The sequence below is a fragment of the Nycticebus coucang genome, chromosome 20 (genome assembly GCF_027406575.1).
Source record: "Nycticebus coucang isolate mNycCou1 chromosome 20, mNycCou1.pri, whole genome shotgun sequence".
NCBI lineage: Eukaryota > Metazoa > Chordata > Mammalia > Primates > Lorisidae > Nycticebus > Nycticebus coucang.
Window position 1 is genome coordinate 65,332,994 of NC_069799.1, and position 22,991 is coordinate 65,355,984.

The 22,991-nt window shown below is 39.2% G+C and overlaps 1 protein-coding gene and 1 non-coding gene across 8 annotated transcripts in view; both read right to left on the bottom strand.

The window, feature by feature from the left end:
* TASOR2 (transcription activation suppressor family member 2) overlaps positions 1 to 22,991 on the bottom strand; it is a 79,714-nt gene that overhangs the window by 30,750 nt on the left and 25,973 nt on the right. For 2 of the 7 annotated variants that reach the window (XM_053572942.1, XM_053572948.1), the window contains exons 2-14: positions 20,872 to 21,017; positions 20,507 to 20,602; positions 17,981 to 18,053; positions 13,877 to 13,968; positions 11,089 to 11,226; positions 10,820 to 10,944; positions 10,716 to 10,735; positions 10,519 to 10,618; positions 7,190 to 7,290; positions 5,895 to 5,998; positions 4,526 to 4,598; positions 4,362 to 4,424; positions 366 to 1,082 (exon numbers count right to left, since the gene is read on the bottom strand). In XM_053572942.1, the coding sequence (XP_053428917.1) occupies positions 366 to 1,082; positions 4,362 to 4,424; positions 4,526 to 4,598; positions 5,895 to 5,998; positions 7,190 to 7,290; positions 10,519 to 10,618; positions 10,716 to 10,735; positions 10,820 to 10,944; positions 11,089 to 11,226; positions 13,877 to 13,968; positions 17,981 to 18,053; positions 20,507 to 20,602; positions 20,872 to 21,017 (1,848 nt within the window). The remainder of the gene's footprint in view (positions 1 to 365; positions 1,083 to 4,361; positions 4,425 to 4,525; positions 4,599 to 5,894; positions 5,999 to 7,189; positions 7,291 to 10,518; positions 10,619 to 10,715; positions 10,736 to 10,819; positions 10,945 to 11,088; positions 11,227 to 13,876; positions 13,969 to 17,980; positions 18,054 to 20,506; positions 20,603 to 20,871; positions 21,018 to 22,991) is intronic. The other 5 variants (XM_053572943.1, XM_053572945.1, XM_053572944.1 and 2 more) reach the window with 5 other exon arrangements.
* Positions 7,995 to 8,059, bottom strand: LOC128573205 (small nucleolar RNA SNORD29). Its single transcript, XR_008376364.1, has one exon. It is a non-coding gene; the product is annotated as a small nucleolar RNA SNORD29 (small nucleolar RNA).

The following is a 22,991-nucleotide window of genomic DNA, read 5'->3' on the forward strand; positions in this document are numbered from 1 at the left end:
AGCTTTATCTAGACCAGGCATCCTCAAACTTTTTAAACAGGGGGCCAATTCACTGTCCCTCAGACTGTTGGGAGGGCCGGACTATAGTTTAAAAAAAAAAAAACTGTCAACAAATTCCTATGCACACTGCACATATCTTATTTTGAAGTAAAAAAAAAAAAAAAGGGAACAAATACAATTCACACCGTTTCATGTGGCCCACGGGCCACAGTTTGAGGATGCCTAATCTGAGCAACACCTCTTGGGTGTTAGCTACACACAAATCACCTCGTCTTCTAAATGATGCTGCTCAGCTGAGTCCCCATGCACCAGGCAGAACAAGGTCTGAACACAACAGTTGTTACTGTAATAATCCACACACTTACCTCTTTTTCTTTTCTGAGGAAAATGTCCTTTAACTAACTTAAGAGTTGTTGGACAGTCCAGGCCACTGTCTGCTGCGGGAGCAGCCCTTTTGGGAAAGGGGCGGCACAGGTTCACCTTTCGGCGGGGTCCCCTCGGGGGTGAGCTGGCCTTCCTCTTAGGCTGTACTCTCAGACTTCGCGCTGGACTTGGTGGAATCACAACTCCCTTCTTTGCTTTCAAAACTTCAGATTTCTTTTTTGTTTCAGTTTCTTTTCTTACTTCTGCCTCTGAGTCAAGAAATTCAGGATCTGGAGTCATAACTAAAGAAAATCCAGCATCACAAATTCCATCGGAAACACAAGGAGACTGAGGAGGCTCTGCTAACAAATCCAAGGCAGTAGACACTTCCAAAATGTAACTGCTCGGATCTGAAAAATAAGACTTCAGCTGAGTTAAAGACTCTGAAGGGCACTTTTCAGCTGGAGAAACCCAGTCAAAGTCACTGGACAGTGTCCCAGAGAATGCCATCTCTTTAATGGCACCCTGAGGAGCAGCAGTCAACGAGGGTCTTTTGTCCACCTTGCTCTGTTCTTGGAAATGACTCTTTACTAATGTGTTTGGATGGGCTCCTTCTTTAGGAAGTGATTTCTTTGCTTCTAGCAGGGCATAATTAAGGGTGTGTAAAACAGGTATCACCTTCATGGAGATGTCATCTTCAGCTTTAACATCTTTCACCCCTAAAATACATAAACACATGTATTAAACACTAGAAGTTTTGTTTTGTAACAGAACACACAGAAAAAAATGCTTCACATTTCAAAGGTATGTGATGATTAAACATGCTTCAAATAACCTAAATGTCAATTAACAGATTACTAAGAGGACTTACAGATACATTTAATGAGTGTATCTCCATATTTAAAGTCACACACACACACACACACACACCCCCGAAGTGAAAAAGAACCACTTGACAAGTAACTGCTAAGTCACAAGGAGTAAGATCACCCCGCCTCCAGCCCTCCCTCACCTGACCTAGAGGCTCCGTGGTCCACCAGAGCAGCAGCAGGGGCTTTTATTGCTGTTTACAATAGTGGGAGATTTACTTTCCTACTTTTAAATTTTAAGTTATTGCTTTTAAAAACACTCTCATTTTTATCTGTACCTTATATAACTCACTTCAAATTCTTTTTAGATATTACAAAGCAAATCAACTGAACTGAAAAAATAGCCCTAAATAACACCAAAATTGTACTGGAATAATTGTTCCTAATTTCATCACCCTGTCTGTCAAATGAAATAATAAATTAAAAAACTTAACTGAATAACTAGTCTGTGCTCCACGTTCCCTTTTAACTCACCCTTTCCCTAAAGGGGTATAATTTTTTAGCAAATCAATAACCTAAAGGAAAAGAGTGAAAGGGAATTTAAAAAAAGATCCCTGTGAACTGGGTAATAAAATCCTAGAAAATTTCAGAGTTATCAGTAACATAAACCCACAAATAACAAAGGCTTCTACTGCCTCGTAAATAGAAATAGAAATTGTATTATTGGTTTTCTTTTCTTTTCTTTTCTTTTTTTTTTTTTGAGACAGAGTCTCAAGCTGTCGCCCCAGGTAGAGTGCTGTAACATCACAGCTCACAGCAACCTCCAACTCTTGGGCTTAATCAATTCTCTTGCCTCAGCCTCAGTAGCTGGGACTACAGGCACCCACAATGCTTGGCTATTTATGTTGTTGTTGCAGTTGTCATTGTTTTTTAGTTGGCCAAGGCTGGGTTTGAACCTGCCAGCCTCAGTGTATGTGGCCAGCGCCCTACCCACTAAGCTACGGGCACTGCCAGAAATTATATTATTGTTAAAGAAAAAGTAACTATAGGGTTAAGAAACACCAAGTGAGGGGCTGCACCTGTGGCTCAAAGGAGTAGGGCGCCGGCCCCATATAACAGAGGTGGTGGGTTCAAACCCTGGCCAAAAACTACAAAAAAAAAAAGAAAGAAAGAAAGAAAGAAACACCAAGTGAGTCCTAATTAAATTAGCATTACAGCAGAGATTAGGAAAAGAAGTACAAAGAATAGAAAGGAAAGTGTGGCTCTATATTAAAATACAAATTCTTTTCTTGGGAGTTCATTGTTTAGAGCAGCGGTTCTTAACCTGTGGGTCACAACCCCTTTGTTCCATTTGGAACAATGCGGCAATTAGGAAGGTTGAGAACCACTGGTTTTAGAGTAACAGTTGAAGGAAAAATGAAATATGAAAAAGCTGGCGGAGCTCAGTGGCTCACGCCACCTTGCACTCTGGGAGGCAGAGATGGGTGGATTGCTTGAGCTCACGAGTTCAATCAAGACCAGCCTGAGCAAGAGTGAGCCCCCATCTCTACTAAAAATGAAAAACTGGCAAGAGGATCGCTTGAGTCCAAGAGTCTGAGATTGCTGTGAGCAATCTACCAAGGGCAACAAAGTGAGACTCTGCCTCAAAAAAAGAGAAAAATAAAAAAGGAAAGAAAGTTATGAAAATGTCCTTGGATGGTACTAAGTTCATGATAAAGTGTTTCCTAGGCAAAGTCATGATTTCAAGAAGGAACCTGGTAAGGCAGAACCCAGTATGATATGTATTAAACTATAATAAAATCATAAAATATCCTCTTTTGAGTTGGCCAGTTTCCTCATCCTTACAGAGGTGACAGTAAGGATTTTAAGGATTCTAAATTAGTTATACCTACCACCATACCTGACACAATGAATGCTTAAAAATGCAAACCGCCATTGCTACTGTGTGCTTATAATTGGTAATATTTTACCTGTTCCAAAGAAGTGATGCCTAAGAAAGCAGTTCTCTGCTTTTAAGTAACAGAATACAATTTAAAAAAAAAAACAACTTTGCAACATGTTTGCATTAGTTGTAGCTTTACAAATATCATATACAATTTTATGTTTAAACACAGTGTGATTATAAAACAGTAAGAGTTTCCTCATGCATCAAAAAAAAAATACTTGCATTTATTTATACAGCAAATATCATTTTTAAGTGCTTGGCTTTGCTAGGCATTAGGGATAAGAAGAACACAAAGGCAGGCATTAAGTAACCACACAAGTGAGAGTTTAAGTTATACTGACAGGCTTAGGGGTCCTAGTGGATGGAGAGTGGTGGTGGAATCAGGAAAACCCAAGCTTGACAGACGTAAATAGGAATAAGCTACTAGATAAGTGTTTTTCTCAACAACCTTTTTTAAGCATTACCTGTCCCTAGCCCTTTCAGACTCACTTTTTTCCCCACTGTCCTCTGAAATTTTGATACTACAGATAAACTGCTGCATATATGTTTATGTACTGTATGGGTGATATATTTTTCTTTTTGCCCCCAAGAGCCAAGTTTTGGTCCTTCTGGGTGTAGGGAGGACAACATCTCCCCACAGCATGTTGGCTGGATAAGAAAAAGACCAATAGTTCAGGTTAGAGGGACAGTGTCTTTGAGCTTAATTTAAACAAATGAATTCAGTTCTAGACACAATGAATTTGAGGCCACTTTGAGATATGTCAGTGGAAATGTCAGCAGATACCTAGAAATAAAGTTCTGAAGCTCAGAGGAAAGGACAAACCTGCAAAGGAGGTTAAAAGGCCAACGATAGAGGTTAAGGGGAGAGTTATTTAAGAGGAAAAACCAGTTCTCGGCACCATGTGCTACTGAGAAGTCAAGTCAGAGGAGGGTTGAAATACATCTGCCAGGCTCGGCACCAGCCACATACACCAGTGCTGGCAGGTTCAAATCCATCCCAGGCCTGCCAAACAATGATGACAACTGCAACCGAAAAATAGCTGGGTGTTGTGGCCAGGCGCCTGTAGTCCCAGCTACTTGGGAGCCTGAGGCAAGAGAATTGCTTAAGCCCAGGAGTTGGAGGTTGCTGTGAGCTGTGATGCCATAGCACGATACTCAGGACTACAGCTTGGGGCTCTGTCTCAAAAAAAGGAGAAGAAATACATCTGCCAGACAGAGGGACCCAGGAATTACTGTGTCCTTACCTGCTGTCAGGGGAAAATGGAACAAATGTAACCCGTGCAGGCCCATCTGCTCAGCTTCAAAATCTACACAGATTAAGAATCAGAAGAAAAGTTAGTTTACTGATCTTATAAAACAAAAAGTAAATCCTTAAAAAAATACTCTTTTCAAAATAAATTGTCCATACCTGATTCTGATGTTAAGGCTGATGATGTAAGCAAAATGAAAACCCCCCGATCTTCTAAGCATTTGATGATTGCCTTAAATATAAAAAAATACATGAAAGAAGATTCTTCCATCTCTTTCCTTCTCCCTTTACCACCACACTCACTAGTAAACTGTTGACGTCAACAAAAGAAAAAATTCCAGAAATGTTAATGTTTATGAGAAAAAAGGTATTCTGTCCCCAAATTCAGAAACAAACTTCCTTAGCTCAAATAATTTTGGCCTCATTTGAGCTCCATATAACTAGAATGTCAAGGGTTAATTTCAGAATAGTGTCTGTTCAACTACATATACAACAGATCAATCAGAAAAGCCTTATTTTAGGCAGGGCATGGTGGCTCATGCCTGTAATCCTAGCACTCTGTGGGGCAGAAGTGGGTGGACTGCTTGAGCTCAGGAGTTCGAGACCAGCCTAAGCAAGAGTAAGACCCTGTCTCTACTAAAAATAAATAGAGAAACTGAGGCAAGAGGGTTGCTTCAGCCCAGGAATTTGAGGTTGCTGTGAGCTATAATGCCACGAAACTCTTCTGAGGGCGACAAAATGAGATTATCTCCAAAAAAAAAAAAAAATAATAATAATTAATTAAAAAGCCTTGTTTTTATGGAGACAGCTGACATTTCAAGCTACTGCCTCAATAGTCACGTTACCACTTCAAATCAGAGATTAATCAGATGCATTAGTAGCGCCCGAAGCTCATGTGAAACACAATATCCTGAATTAGAAAAACTAAAGATAATATCTAATAAACTAATCCTTTCTATAGCATCCTAAGAAATGAAAAGTAATAAAATATAATCAGGTCCTAAGGCAAAAAGAAATGCTGGCAAAATAAATTCTTCATCTTTTTTCCCTGTTCCAGAGTCCTCAGTGAAATCTTGAGCTTAAGAAAAAGAGAGTCTTGAAATTTTCGTGTTTGTGGTGGGGCACAGTGGCTCATACCTATAATTCTAGCACTCTGGGAGGCCAAGAGAGGACTGCTTGAGCTCAAGAGTTCAGAAACCAGCCTGAGCAAGAGTAATTCCCCATCTCTACAAAAACAGAAAAACTAGCTGGCAAGCACCTATAGTCCCCAGCTACTCAGGAGGCTCAGGCAAAAGGATCGCTCGGGCCCAAGAGTTAGAAGCTGCTGTGAGCTATGACACCAGGGCACTGTATCCAGGGCGACATAGATAATATCTCTTAAAATGTATATACTTTTGTTGGCACCCCCAGTATTGAACAGCGAAAACAATTTTAGCAAGCTAAAATAACTTAATCTAGGCACAACCAACTAATATTTAGACAGCAATGTCTGAATTTGGGAAAAATACTTTAAATTAATGACTCTTACCAACTGGTTCTTTTTAATGTATTCTGTTAGTTTATCTATGTTCTCCCCTTGTCTGTTTGATAGTTCCACATCATACAAACTGGAGCACAGATCTTGGCAACACACTGTAGAGGAAAATGAGAAAAAAATTTTTTTTCCCTGAGAAAAGACATTTATTTTTAATATTTTTTATAATCAACTTACTTATTTTCTTTTTTTTAAGACAGAGTCTCACTATGTCACCCTCGGCAGAATGCCATGGAATCACAGCTCACAGCAATCTCAAACTCTCGGGCTCAAGTGATTCTCTTGCCTCAGCTTCCCAAGTAGCTGGGACAACAGGCACCCGCTACAACACCCAGCTATATTTTTGTTTGTTTATTTAGCAGGCCAGGGCCGAGGTCAAACCCACCAGTCCTGGTACATGTGGCCAGCACCCTAACCACTGAGCTATGCGTGCAGAGCCAACTTACTCATTTTTGTATTACTAAAATAAAAGAAATTCTACTCAAAAAATACTTTTATTATTTAATGTTCTTGATTATAAAACTCCTTAATAAAAAGCTATTGAAATAATTATTTTAAAACAATGCTCCCTTACTGGCATCACTATAGGACTAACAAGATGAAGAAATACTATAAAATAATGTTCCTAGAACTAACCTAAACAACCAGAAAATTCCCTTCTCACATTTTGTTTTTCTTTCATTTGAGATTAAAATAATAAATAAGGCTTGGCACCTGTGGCTCAAGCAGCTAAGGCACCAACCACATACACCTGAGCTGGCAGGTCTGAATCTAGCCTGGGCCCGCGGAACAACAATGACAGCTGTAACCAAAAAAATAGCCGGACATTGTGGCGGTGCCTGTAGTCCCAGCTACTTGGGAGGTAGAAGCAGGAGACTCGCTTGAGCCCAGGAGTTGGAGGTTGCTGTGAGCTGTGATGCCACAGCATTCTACCCAGGGCGACAGCTTGAAGCTCTGTCTCAAAAAATAAATAAATAAATATTATGTTCTCCTGAAGAGGAATGCTTACAAGTTTCCAACTATTTTTAGTTTTTGTTTGCTTAATTCCCTTAGTGTTCTATGTTAAAAGTAGTCTTTGTCATCTTGGATGACATAATCTTTCGCAGTTTTTAATTGGTCTCTAAGGAACTAAAGAACATATTAATAGTAACTCTACAACTTTTCCACAAAACACCCTTTTAAGAATCACTTAAGATGGGGAGACAGAAGAGACAGCAAGCAAGCGTGCGTTTGGAAGACAAGGTGGAAAATAAGTGAACAAGGCTGTGTGTCATTACACTTCAACAGACCTTTTTGCTCCAAGTAATTCTGTTTTTTGAAGGCAGCTTCTGGTAGTCTTTTTTTCAAGGAAGACACTTTTATTACATACTTAAAATCTAGTTCCTGTGGTCTAAAAAAACAAAACAATATCAAACAGTGTAATAAATACTGTAACTATAGGCCCATAACTTTTGGTTTTCTAATATAAGTGCAAATGAAATATCATAACCACAAAAAAGCCCTTAAATTGATATCCTCCGGGGTAAACAGCATGCATGCTTATAGATATGACCCACAGACCATGGCCTGCAAAGATGTTCACATTTTTGGTATAAACAAAACATCTATACACGCAAAAAAATTAGGTATATAGGAACTGAGAATTTTATTTTATTTATTTTTTTGTAGAAATGGAGAACTTTATTCTTGCATATCACATATAATCCATACCTAGCGGTGCAAATGAATGTTGAAATGTATTACAACTAGGTCCCAGAAGGTAAATCAGGAGGAATATTGCTAGATCAGTCTGTTGCCCAGTTAAAGCTGTAGCAAGGGAGTCTGGTGTTGATGATGTGCAATTGTCTTATTGTTGCTCTTGTCAAAAGCCAGAGCTTGTTTAGCATTTATATGCACCTTGTTCTTTCCTCAGACCTCTAATTCCAGAGTAGGGTTGAAGAGGGCTAAGCTTCCCTCTCAGATCTATTCTTGGGCTCCAGACAAGATGCTAGACCTTTGTGCCAACAAGCAGGTTTCTGCTAACAGTACCTGGGGAAAAGCAAAGCTGTTGGCAAAAGGTTCCTTAAAGTGCTATCTCCCCTCACTCCCGTTCCAGTTTCTCAGGTGTTAGTGTATTTTCATTGTCAGTCATAGTGAGCTAGTTTGATTCATTACAAAATATTTTATTTTTTTGAGACAGACTCTCACTATGTTGCCCTTAGTAGATTGCCATGGTGTCACAGCTCACAGCAACCTCAAATTCTTGGACTTAAGCCATTCTTTTGCCTCAGCCCCTCAAGTAGCTGGCGCTACAGGCGCCCGCCACGTCTGGCTTTTTTTTTTTTTTTTGGTGCAGTTGTCATTGTTGTTTGGCAGGCCTGGGCTGGGTTCAGACCTGCCAGCTCTGGTGTATGCGGCTGGTGCCCTAGCTGTTGTGTAGGCACCAAGCCAGAACTGAGAATTTTAAAATGTTATGCTATGGAAGAGTTGAAAACTCTCAGTAATGCTGGGTTTCTTACCAGGCAATGTCACAGAATGAACCACATACAGATCTCTGTATTATTTCCCAACTCCTTTTTTCTTTTTGAAAACTTATTTTGAAATAGTTCTAGACTTACAGAAAAGTGTAAAGAAAGTACAAAGCTTTATGCTCTTTACCCAGAATCTCCAAATGTCAACAGTACACTATGCTTGCCTTGTCATTCTCTCTCTATACCCACACATTATTATTATTATTATTTAAAAAACAATTTTTTTTTTATTTTTAATTTCAGTGTGCTTGTTCATTCTTCTTTGTTTGAAGTACTCCTTTTTTGTTGATTTTCTTCTTTCTCCTGCGGTGCTGGCTGTTTTTGATATTGTTAGTAGAGACGGGGTCTTACTCTGGCTGACTGCTGGCGGGTATCAATCCACCCGCCTTGTCCTCCCACAGTGGTGGGACTACAGGCGTGAGCCACCACGCCCGGCCCACACATTATTTTTTTAACCTTCTTTGTTGTTTTGTTCTTTTTTAGACAGGGTCTCACTCTGTTGCCTAGATGGAGTACAATGGCATCATCACAGCAGCAACCTGAAACTCGTGGGCTCAAGCGATCCTCTTGCCTTAGCCTCCTGAGTACTGGGACAACAGAAGCCTGCCACACCCACCTAGTTTTTCTATTTTTTTTGTAGAGATGGGGGTTTCTTTATGTTGGTCAAGCTGTGAATCTTCTGAGAGTAAAATATAAAATGACGCTGCCCTTTTATCGGAAATACTTTGGCATACTTTCTTTTTTATTTTTTTGTAGAGACAGAGTCTTACTTTACCGCCCTCGGTAGAGTGCCGTGGCGTCACACGGCTCACAGCAACCTCCAGCTCTTGGGCTTACGTGATTCTCTTGCCTCAGCCTCCCGAGCAGCTGGGACTACAGGCGCCCGCCACAACGCCTGGATATTTTTTTTGTTGCAGTTTGGCCGGGGCTGGGTTTGAACCCGCCACCCTCGGTATACGGGGCCGGTGCCCTACTCACTGAGCCACAGGTGCCATCCAAAAGGAAATTTTCTTATACTACCACAAAGCAATTAGCAAAATTAACAAATTCACAACGATACAGCACTGTGACTTAACCCAGGTCTTATTCAAATTGTTCCAACTGCCTCACTAGGGTTCTTCTAAGCAAGAGAAAATTTCCAATGCAGGATGCTACACTGTACTTAGTTACCATGTTCCTTGAGTCTCCTTTCCTCTAGAAAGTATTTTAGTCTTTCTTTACCTATAATGAGCTTATCATTTTGAAGGATATAGACCATTTTGCAGAATCCTCCTTAATCTGGGTAGGTCTAATGTTTCTTCCTGGTTAGACTAGCAGGTATCCCAGACAGAGGTGATACTATGTCATCTCCTGTACATCATACATTTATGAGAAAGCACATGACACCCATTTCATTAATGGTGACATTAATTTAACCACTTAGTTAAGATGGTATCCGCCAGTTTTCTCTCCTTGAAAGTCTGTATTTTTCTCCTTTGTGATTAATGAGCAAATTGTGGGGAAATGTTGTGAGACATGTAAATATTATCAAACTTCCACCTACTATTTTTAGCATCTGCTATTTGGTATTATTATATTGCAAAACAGTGGTTTTCTAACTGAGCACTTTCCATTTATTAGGTGCACTCTGCAGTGAGGGAGAACTTTCCCTTCTCTGCCACTTATTTATTCACAGAACTTTTATTTTTTCTTACAGGCTATAATGCCCTGCCTCGTTTAATGGTCAATATTTTCTAAAAGAATCACGTGAAATTATAAAATCAGATACTGCAAACTTTAGTAAAAACTCAACAATAGGATCAAGTGGCTATAATCTGCTACTATCTAGGCAAATGACTTGCTTTTTGTGAAAAGTCAAACTTATAGATTAAAATACTTTAATTTATCCCTAAGAGATCATTTTTCCATTAATGGATTAGACTTTAGGTCTCCTGTGTCATGGCTCTGTGCTAAAAACATCTACCCAAATGCACTTAAATCTAAAACCAAGCACAATTTCTGTATTTCATAACAATGCCAACCATCGAGACACCAGAATGAGAATTTTAGAATAAACAAAAAATCTTTTAATACAAGTATTAGTAAGGCACACAAAATTTAATACTTACAGCTGTATTGGAAGCACTGTACCATAAGTCGACCAAAGAGTAATATCACAAAGTATATGGCCTTGAATAATTAATTTCCCTTTCCATGGAGAGCTGAGAACTTTAGGAAATGAAAGAGAGATTAAGATTATTTATAAATGAAACATTTACTTAAAAAAAAAAAAAGAAACTGTAAGAATCAATGGAAGATTCCTTACCATTTTCACCAAGTTCAAGCCTAGAAAACAAAAGACAGAAAGGCACTTTTATAAGAGCATTAACAACAAATCCAGTAAAACAAAGCATACACATAATTACTTACATGCTTTTATAAGCTGGTGCTGCCATCTTTTTAGGTTCCCTGTATTGAAAAGCTACAATTACATAAGGACAGATCTGCCTAGGCCGCTCAGTAACAGTGTTGCCCAAGAGTTCATAAAGGTAATACTGAAAGAAGAAAAATAAGTATTATTAGGGTAGCACCACAGAACTGCGTATTACCTAGTTTATCTCAACCCCCATAACCCTTAAATTTAACACATTCCATTCAGAAATATACCTTGGCTATTTTTTATTCACAGATGACTGTACCTGACTTAGTTCAAAGGCACGAAAATGACTTGTCTTGTGAGAAACCTTGTTAGTGTTTGCAGCAATGTGGCAATCATAGCCAGAAGACGGCCTAGTGTAGTTAGTTGTAAAATTTTCAGACACAAACTTGACTTTTCCCTAGAATAAAAATATTAAAGCTAATCAGATGTCTTCAAATAGCAATAACCTTTGCTCTAGGATTCATGTAGAAGTAGCCTAACAAAGAGGTATTTCAACTAATGGAAAGTGTATTAATAACTATGCTTCTTAAAAAGTCATCTTAAGGCAACAGTCATAATCACCTGAAAAGACTTAAAATTTTATTTACAAATAAAATGTGTTTGAGTTATCTAAGGCAAATATCCATAGCTTTAAATCACCTTATCGAAGGGAATAAAGGAGTTGCCCCAAATTTAAAAGAGCTGTTTCTTTAAAGAAAACTATATAGCTCTGTCACCCGGCTGGAGTTCAGTTGTGTGATCACAGCAACTCCTGGGCTTAAGCAACCCTCTTGCTTCGTTGCCCAGGGTGGTCTCAAACTCTTGGGCCCAAGCCAATCTCCTAACCTTGACCTCCCAAAATGCTCAGATTACAGGTGCACTCAGCCTACCCCACCATATTTTATGTTATAGTAGTCACTGACTGGTTATTAAATGACTGAAACATAATAAATGACAAATAAACTCTAAAATTTCAAAAGATGAGTCTCCAAACTGAATTATCAATTGTAAATTATAGACTAAGATACTTCTGTTATGCTAGGGCTTAGTAAGTCAGTAAGGAGCAGAAACAAGGAACCAAGCACTCAGCAGGTGGCCAGCCCTGATCACTGCACAGTCCACAGTATTTCCCTCACAGATTGCTCTTCGTCAAGGGTTGCATGACTCTCAAAAATGGGGGGCGGGGGTTGAAGAGCCAACCGTATAAAATATTATACGATTCAAAAAGTTATTTCAAATGACATAAGAAAATGTTCACAATAAAAAGTTAAAAAAGAATTAGCATATAAAGATACATAGTATAAACTTCTTATGAATCCAGTATATATGGAAAAATGTATATAATAACAATATATGAAAGTAGGATTTGGGACTGTAAGTAATTTTTAGGAAGAATGCAATTACTTTTTAAAAGGATCTTCTGTTGTTAAATCCTGCCTCTTCGTTTACAGGACCACCACAGGCAACACAAAGCACATACCTAGGACTTCTATGTCACAATCACAGCCGCTACCTTGTCCTTATCAAACATCTTATGGCACTGACTGTGGCTCAATTTTGTGAAACAGGGTAAAAAGGATTAAGAGATAAAGGCGAAAACAGCAATCCCCAGCCAGAAAGGGTGGGATTCAGTGGCAAGAGACCAAGGCTGAGGTACAATCTAATATAAATAAATCCCAAATGCCTATTATTATGCACAGACAAGCCTACTTTCTGCAGCAGCACTTAACCACAGGGCAGAAGAAAAGAGGAAAGGGGGGGGAAAGCAGTAATTGCTCTTCAGAGCAATGTTAGTTTCCCTCTACTTTTGGGGGATCAAACTTTGGAATAAGAAGAGTTCACACTCAAAAAAAAAAAAAAAAAAAAAAAAAAAGGATCAGTAGTGTTGGGTTTGTAACCAGAGAATTTAAGAAAGTAAGAAAGCTATAAACAGAAACAATAAAACAAAACCAGACCACAGAAATGTCCCCCAGAGCGGCGCCTGTGGCTCAGTTGGTAAGGCGCCAGCCCCATATGCTGAGGGTGGCGGGTTCAAACCGGCCCCGGCCAAACTGCAACCAAAAAATAGCTGGGTGTTGTGGCGGGCGCCTGTAGTCCCAGCTACTCGGGAGGCTGAGGCAAGAGAATCGCTTAAGCCCAGGAGTTGGAGGTTGCTGTGAGCTGTGTGAGGCCACGGCACTCTGCCGAGGGCCGTAAAGCGAGACTCTGTCTCTACAAAAAAAAAAAAAAAAAAGAAATGTCCCCCCAAAGCCCACAAACATCTAAAATCAGTTTCCCTACTATTAGTGTAAAAATTCACATTGCACTGTTCACTAACCGTACTATTTAAGACATTAAGAAATCTGTGAGCTCATCAGTTCTAGGTGCCATGTGAAGCTATGAAAAAGGTCTGATGTTTTATGGAAAAAGAAAACAAAGACTTCTTATACTAGCAATTTAAACCAAACCAAAAATGTCTTCCAAATCTATGGTTTATAAGGGTAATCATATCAACAGGTAAGCTACTTGTTATCCATTATTTCACGTTTCTAAAGCAGCTGACGGGTGAGGAAGACTTTTCAGTGCACGCTTTTATTATTTTGAAGTTTTTTTTTTTTTTTTTTTGGTAGAGACAGAGTCTCACCGTACCGCCCTCGGGTAGAGTGACATGATGTCACACGGCTCACAGCAACCTCTAACTCTTGGGCTTATGCGATTCTTTTGCCTCAGCCTCCCGAGCAGCTGGGACCGCAGGCACCCACCACAATGCCTGGCTATTTTTTTGGTTGCAGTTTGGCCGGGGCTGGCTTTGAACCCGCCACCCTCGGCATATGGGGCTGGCACCCTACTCACTGAGCCACAGGCGCCGCCCTATTTCGAAGTTTTTAATTAAAAATGCTCATAGACAAGCTAGTAAATGAATAAAAACGTTGTTTTTAATGAAAAGAAAAAATAGTTTTGTTTTCTCTGAATTTGAATAGATTTCTTTAGCAAGGGCTATGTTCAGCTTATAGTCTACAAAGAATATCACAGGCAGGTAACCTCCAGTCTTTAAAAGAAAGTTACATAAAAGTACATCTTGGCTTTACCTTAATTAGATTAAAAATTACAACATAACCAGATTTCCCATGATACCATGGCCTTGGATGAAGATAGTCTGAGTATTTGGAAATGTATACACCTACAAAAGTATAAAATATAGGTTAATTTACATTTTTAAAAATATTACTTACACTGACACAATTCACATGTAAGGCTACCACCTTTAATGAACAAGACTACACAAAGGACAAATAAATGTCCATTTTAAACATGTTTCAATATTGCTTATCTTTTAAAGACTATGGGTAATATTCTAAAGGTATAGAAACATTATAGTTTAAAATATACACTTGAAAACCAACTTTCTAGTTGGGTACAACAACTAAAAAGGATTAAAAAAACACAAATCCTAAAATTCTAGAAAATTGTATATTTGTGTTTTTTCCCCGCCACACAATCATTCAACCAAAAAGTCTATGACAATCTGATTCTCAAGTTATTCTTTATAAAAAATATCAGTAAGCTTTCTTAATCATGTGTACTACACAACAGTTTTATGATAGATAGCAGTGACATAAAGTTCCTGCTTCAAAAATGCTTATTCTCATTATGAATCCTATTACAGCAAGGTTATATTTGTTCTAATTGCCATTGTAGCTACACCACAGCCCAACATATATCGCAGGCACTTAAATATTTGTGAAATGTGAGGGCACAAAGAAATGGAAATAAGTATCATTAAATGCTGCAAAGTGGTATGTAAAAAAAAAAATTGAGAACAGAAATAATATAATTCTATCTGTCTGGGCAAGAACAAGTTCTTTAGCGAGAGCAATGAAATCCTAAGTAGAGAAGAATATGAATGAAAGCATTTGAAGTCTAACAACGAAGTTTGCAAACTCATCCTAGAAAAAGTACTCCCTCATTGCTGAATATCACTATGGAAGCTGCACACTGATGCCAGTGCCTAGCTCAAACTTCAAAGAAATTTTGGAACTCTTTTTTTCTGGAATGACCTTCAGAGCTGTTGTCCTACAAAGTCTGACAATTAAGTTCTCGAGCTTACCGACATGTGCTTACGTTGGCAGCACTGTACACCCTGGTAAGGGCTCATCACCTTGGTATATCAGTGTCTCACAGCTGTGTTCAGGTTGACGTGTGGCGGTGTCTTGCTGAGTTGTGTTCATTATTGTTACTTGGTTTTGTGTGCTGTATGAAGACAGCTCTGATGGTCATGCTAGAAACAGAACTCCCAACACTGCTCTGAAGGGTGGCCTACACACTGGCATCAGCACATAGATTCCCAAGGGGAGTATTTCGAAGGAGACCATAGTGATATTCAGCAATGAGATGTGTAGCACTTTTTCTAGGATGAGTTTGTGAACTTAATTATCAGACCTTGTAAAAGCATAAAAGATCATCGAGTGTTTAGGGCACAGGCCACAGGGTAAGAAGCAGAGAAAGCAGGGGAGACTGGGCTGAAGGGGAAGCCTGGAGCTGGACAGCAAAGATCTTCCTACAATCCTCGACTTAGCCTTTATTATGCAGGCAGCAGAGAACCATTTAAGGTTTTAAACAGCACACTGCCCCTTGGAGAGGAAAGACGAGAGGAACAGTTAGGAAGCACCCATAGAAGCTGAGCCAGGCGAAGAGGATTTCAATAAGGAGCAGTGAAAATGAGGAGGGAAGGACAGACATGAGAGCTCTTCCTCAGAGGCATCTCTTTTGAAACATAAAGGGCAAAGTAAGAAAAGCGTGATGTAGTGGAAAAGAGAGATAAATCTGTGGTCAGAAGCCTGGGTTCCAGTTAGGAACCTCAAGGTTCTCATGAACATTTAAAAACATCATTAAACTTTTAAAACCATGAAACATCATAATGATAGAAACTATTACTATTACTATTATATGATAAGTGTTTGAAGAATATGTATTTGTCAGTAACAACCCACAACTCTACTGAAGCCAGCCTCTCAGACATCAGCAATAAAATCATGGGATTGGGGCGGTGCCTGTGGCTAAGCGGGTAGGGCACCAGCAGATTCAAACCGCCCCGGCCAAACTGCAACAACAACAAAAAATAGCCAGTAGTCCCAGCTACTTGGGAGGCTGAGGCAAGAGAATCGCCTAAGCCCAGGAGTTTGAGGTTGCTGTGAGCTATGTGACGCCACAGCACTCTACTGAGGGCGACAAAGTGAGACTCTGTCTCTAAAACAAACAAACAAACACAAAACAGCACCTGTTAAACTCTGGTGATGGCTGTGTTATATTGTGCTCTCCACTGTTTCTACATGTTTGAATTTTTCATAATGAAAAGAGGGTGAAAAAATAAAGAAGAAGAAAAAAGGTTTTATGCATCGTTGCTGGGGTTATGAATTTATAACCTTTAACATTTAGAAGGTGAACTGAAGGAAGTTTGAAAACTTTTTGTTCTATACACACTTCCCATACGCCCCAGTGACTCCACTACTAGTTATGTAATCAAGAGAAATGAAATCAAGTTTTTGTGTGGACGTGGGAAGTCCACACAAAAACTTGTACATGTATGTTCATAGTAGCATTATGCACAACAGCCAAAGGTCAGAACAACTCAAATGTCCAAGAATTGATGAACAGACTTTTAAAAATGTGCTATAACCATAACATGAAATACGGTCACACATCAGAGACATTACAGTCAATGATGGACCAGGCATATGATAATGGTGGTCCCATAAGATTATTAATGCCATATTTTAACTGTATCTTGTCTATGTTGAGATACACAAATATTTACCACTGTGTTACAACAGTATAGTATTCCACATAGTAACACGCTGTGCAGGTTCCTAGGAGAACGGTCTGCGCCTCGGTGTACAGAGGACCATGCCATCTGAGTTTGAGCAAACCCACTTTATGATGTTCACTCAATTACAGAATTGCCTACAACCCACTTTTCAGAATGTATTCCTGTCATTTAGCAGTGTATGACTGTATTATTCACCCATAAAAGGAACGAAGTATTACTGATACATGCTACAACATTGAGCTGTACATTTTAAATGATGGATTCAGTGGTGTGTGAATTATGAGGTTGGACAATCAAGTTTGCAAACTCATCCTGGAAAAGGTGCTATACACCTCATTGCTGAAAATCACTAGGGTCACAGATGGCCAAGGGTAGTACTTCAAAGGTGACCATAGTGATACTCAGCAACGAGGTGTGCAGCACTTTCCAGGATGAGTTCACCAACTTGTCTGATGTCGTGTATCTCAATAAAGCAGTGTTGTTTTCTAAAAAAAAGGTCAGCAGGAATGTAGCCATGAAGCCCCATTGTCTTTCTCGGTCCTGACCTCCACATTCTACAGCACCTGGCACTGTTAAACATGCCTCCTCTTCCTGAGATCTTCTGCTTTTTGACACTATTTTCTGATTCTTCATTCAAAGAACTGCTCCTGACACCTTCTCCTGCTTTGTGCTATGCTCCCTGCACCTCCCCACACCATAAATGATCCAGAAGTTCTGTTCCTCACTATCTTCTTCTCTACCATTCCACTAACAACGTCTGGGCTTCAACACACACCCACTCCTACCAACCCAGCTTCAAACTCAGTTCTGATTCCTTTTCCAGCTATTTTTATTTTATTTCAATTCATTTTTAGAGACAGAATCTATTTTGCTCAGACTAGACTTGAACTCCTGGGCTCAAGTGATCCTCCTGCCTCAGTCTCCAGAGAAGCTGAGACTACAGGCATAGGCCATGGCAGCCAGCAACTATTTTCATTATTTCTCGAATACAATTCACAAAAGTAGTGCTGTCCACTCACTGAGGACATGCCAGCTCCTGGAATAAGCACTTTACATAGCCTCATTTATTCTTCACAATTCTGTAAGGTAATTTAATCTATTGTACAAATGAGGAACTGAAGTTTTAAAAAGTTTAGTGCTAATTCATGTTCTTAACCATTAGATTACTTTTCTATTAACTCATAAGCTTTCCTACCGTTCTGTTTCTCTTTTTTTCTTTTTGTTATCACTGTAATTAAAGTTTAAAACCTTATTTTTGATTATGTCCTCTCCCACCCTCCACACTCCATAGTTGCAAAGTTTTTACTAATGAAATTAACTAAACCCCACTTAGTGAAAGAGAAGTCTTTTTCCTTTGCAGACTTACCTTTGGCTGGATCACCAAGAGTAGTGACAGTGCTCGTGCCAACACGGAGTCCACGCTGACAAGCTAATTTTGCCTTTAAACAAGACATGTTACTTTGCTTATCATTATCAGTCTTTAAAGAGGCAATGAAGTAAGGCTATAATTGACAAACTTTAAAATAAAATCAATCTGTTCACTGTATGCATTCATGGTACAAAGCAAGCTTGTGTTGTGATTAACGGTGCAAAATGTTCATAAAATTTTACCATTTCTACTAACAAAAATGTCACCAGCAAAACTAAATTAAATGGTCACAGATAAAGCCTCTTGTGATTATTTCTTTTCTGATTATAAACTTAAAACCACTAAATTTGAAAATGTCTTATCTTCAAATGTCATTTTTAGTGTGAATTCATAGCATACCTTATTTGGATTTAGATGATAGAGTTAAAACAGGGATAAGCTTTCTAGTATTACTATATAATTCTTATATATTAGTGTTAATTATTCTTAAGCAAATCTGCCCTTATTCTTTCTTTATTCTTTCTAAACCATTAACCAAACCAAACTATTACATCTTGGCAGCGCCTGTGGCTCAAAGGAGTAGGGCACCAGCCCCATATGCTGGAGGTGGCGGTTCAAACCCAGCCCTGACCAAAAACTGCAAAAAACAACAACAACAGGGGCGGCGCCTATGGCTCAGTTGGTAGGGCACTGGCCCCATATACCGAGGGTGGCGGGTTCAAACCCGGCCCCGGCCTAACTGCAACCAAAAAATAGCCGGGTGTTGTGGTGGGCGCCTGTAGTCCCAGCTACTCGGGAGGCTGAGGCAAGAGAATCAAGCCCAGGAGTTGGAGGTTGCTGTGAGCTGTGTGAGGCCACGGCACTCTACTGAGGGCCATAAAGTGAGACCCTGTCTCTACAAAAAAACAACAACAACAACAACAACAACAACAACCAAACAAACAAACAATTACATCTGAATTAGTTTAAGGCAGTTTTTTTTTTCTTGGCCCTGGCTGGAACATAGTGATGTCATCATATCTTACTGCAAACTGAAACTCCTGGTCTCATGGCGATCCTCCTGCCTCACCCTCCCAAAGTGCTAAGGTTATAAACATGAGCCACTGTGCCGGCCAAATTATTTTACATTGTGATGAGAGATATTTAATACTGTTTAAATTATATCTAGGAAGCCATACATACTTTAGGAGATGTACTCTGTACACAGTTCTCTTCCCCCATATTTTAGATACAGGCAACAACAGGGATGATTGAATGAAATAATTCCGATTGAATGAAATAATTCCAACTAACTAGAATGCTGAAAGCATCCATCTTATCCCCGAAATCATGTAATTTATTATTTATTTAGTTAGTTTTGAGACACAGTCTCACTTTGTTGCCCTTGGTAGAGTTCTGTGGCATCATAGCTTGCAGCAATCTCAAACTCTCGGGCTCAAGCGATCTTCTTGCCTCAGTTTTTCATTTTTAGTAGAGACGGGGTCTTGTGCCTGCTCAGGCTGGTATTGAACTTGGCCTCCCAGAGTGTTAGGATTACAGGTGTGAACCACTGCACCCGTCTGAAATCATGTAATTTAAACTTGAAAGGCCTCAACAGGAAACAAAATACATCTATGTAAACGATCAAAAATGGAGGAATATCTGGATATTCATTCCATTAAAGGGCATTACTGACACTTAAAAAACCTGTATTAATCCAAATCTCATCCACTTACAAACAAAGATGGCCAGGGCACAGTGGCTCAAGCCTGTAATCCTAGCACTCTGGGAGCTCAAACTGGGTGGATTATCTAAGCTTATGAGTTCTAGACCAGCCTGAGCAAGAATGAGACTCCATCTCTAAAAACAGCCAGGCGTTGTGGCTGGTACCTGTAGTCCCAGCTACTCAGAAGGCTGAGGCAAGAGAATCCCTTAAGCCCTATAGTTTGAGGTTGCTGTAGGCTATGATAATTGCCATGGCACTCTACCCAGGGTGACAGAGTGAGACTCTATCTCAATAAAGCAAAACAAAACAAGGCCGGGCATGGTGGCTCACGCCTGTAATCCTCGCACTCTGGCAGGCCGAGGCAGCTGGACTGCTTAAACTCAGGAGTTCAAGACCAGCCTGAGTAAAAAGCAAGACCCCATCTCTACCAAAAATAGAAAAACTGAGACAAGAGGATCACATGAGCCCAAGAGTTGGAGGCAGCTGTGAGCTATGACATCACAGCACTCTACCCAGGGAAACAGCTCAAGATTCTGTCTCAAACAAAACAAAACAAAAAACTAAAGAGAAATCATGAAAAGTTGTAGACATTAGAGTCCATATCCAAGGTTACTTTGAATCTTCATTAACAAAATACAGTTCTAGATACCAAATCTCTTTCATGTCTGGTTTTTGCCATTGTCGTTTATACTGCTACCAAACTAACAAAAACACTGAGGAACTGGTAATCAGAAACATTTTATAGAACTGAAGCACCAATATTTAAGACTAATGATACCATTAACACAAAATTAATTTTCTACACCTAATTCCCTTACCTGACTTTCAGTTTCAAAAAGAAGAAACCCGTGAGTTTCTTGAAGTTCTTCCTGAGTATAGTTACTTGCTTTTTTTTGTTGGTAAAAAGTTTTGTACTGTATAAAGAAAGAAAAACCAAATGCTGTAAAAACATGCTATTTAGCCTTATATTTATTTTTAAAATTCTTCCTGTTATGAAACTACTCAAAGGCATTATTTTTGTATTCCCTAGACTGTATTACCTTCTAAGTGACTATTTCCAAGGATCTTTCATCTTATCTGAAAACTGATACCTAGAAAGAGCTACACTTATATACCAAAGATGAGGGGTCTATTTGTGTTAAAACTAAAATAAAACTGTCACAGTATGTACCAAATACCTCACCTCATTTAAGAAAATGTCATTTTTCACCAAAGTCACTTGACTGTACTGAAAACCATGCTCAGATGCAGAGTCCAAGTAAGAAGAGTGGAGGAGCGAGACTGCCCTCTGGAAGACAGAGTCTGAACTCAAGGGCACTGTCTCAAAAACTGGAAGACACAAACGAAGATAATGCAGCTGTTTAAGATACCAAAGGATGGGACACGGGGACATCCTGAATATTATCACTCAGAACATCACCTATTTCCTTCCCGTATAACTGAGAAATTCTCATGTGCTGTGGCCACCATATCTGTACTGTTTTTTTTTTTTTTTTTGCAGTTTTTGGCTGGGGCTGGGTTTGAACCCGCCACCTCCTGTATATGGGGCTGGTGCCCTACTCCTTTGAGCCACAGGCACCGCCCTATCTGTACTGTTTTAAATTTGAAAGACCTGCCAGATGAAGAAAAATAAATTACAAATAAGGGTGGATTACTTTTAATACAGAAGCTTAAAGATGTCCTGCCAGGCCCCTCATGCCTTTGGTTGAAAGCTGTGCATCCCAAGTGCAGCTGATCAAAAGCAGAGCCAACTGTAGTGTCAAGGTGACAGTCAACAACTGCTTAGACCTTTTACAATTTCTCATTGGTAAATGGCCTTTAGTTTCATTTATTTACAGTGTTTCTCCCCTGAGTTTTTCCCCAACCTATGGCCCTTTCTGGTCAACTTACCCTCACCATCTTCTCATCAAATCCCCAAGTCAGCTTGTTAGGTTCCTTTGGGCTTACTACTGTCCCCTGACCAGCCAAGGAGTAGTCTATTGAGTTTTACTTCCTGTGGGTTGTATTATAAAATTTTTTTTTCATTTTACAAAATAAAACCATATTTTTTGGAAAGTGCATTTTGCCAATGATACTCATGTACTACCCCGGACACTGATGCACCCAACATGAGAGGCTGGCTTCCTAACTGAAAAGTACTGAGGGGGTAATAAGTCTTTACATCATCAAGAACCAAGCCTAACAACTGCTCCTAACATTTAACCATTTGAACTGTTTACTCCTTTCCTTTGCATTCTTTCTATTCTATTTATCAAGGTGGGAAGTTTATAAACCTATTGTTTTTAAATAGTAAGAATGGAATAATTTATATAAGCACTGGAAGTTTTGGTCACATAGCATAAAATAAGTACATTCACATGGCTTGCCACTTTTACCAAACTTAATGGCAAATGCATTAAAGCTCAAAAGTTAAAGGGCAAAAAGTATTTTAAAAAATTAATTTATTCATAATAGATATACAGAAAGTAGACTATCACAGGAATGAAAAGAAACATTTCAATAAATTTAATTTGGATTAAACTGTCCTAATACTTCAATTATCAAGGTATTATAAAAATCCTTCAGTAAACATCCTAGTATTGAAGTTAAATATTGTAATTAAAATAGGAAAGAAAAAAAGGACAAAGTATTGAAGCCTATTCTGAAGCTGGTGCAGCTGGTCTACATGCTGGTAAGTTTTACTTTGACTTTTGCTCAGTTTCACTTTCTCTTTCCCTATTCAGTGTACCAGAGCTGTAAAAAGCACAGATATCTGAATAGGGTCAAACAGCAAAACCTCAGTGATAATAGTAAAACTGTAGCTTTATTAGCTGCATTATTCCCAACAAACTGGGAAGCCTGTGCATCTTTAAATTCGTATCACAAATTCATCCTTACAGGCCCAAACACAAAACTAGAATCCTTCAGAAAGTATAATTTTGAAGACTTCGTATTTAATAGTTTTTTTAAAAAGCAAGATAATTTTCAAAAATCTAATTCTATATACTCTGAGGCTCAATTTTTGAGAAACATTGTTTATAGTGAAAAAAATGTAAGTTTTAAAAAAAGTAACTCTGGGCTGGGTGTGGTGGCTCATGGCTGGAATTCCAGCCTTCTAGGAGCGCAAGGCCAGTGGATTGCTTGAGCTCAAGAGTTCAAGACCAGCCTGAGCAACAGTGAGACCTCATCTCTAAAAAATAACTGGGTAATGTGCAGGCGCCTGTAGTCTCAGCTACTCATGAGGCTGAGAAAAGAGGATCGCTTGAGCCCAAGAGTTTGAGGTTGCTATGAGCTACGACACGACGACACTCTACCCAGGGCAAC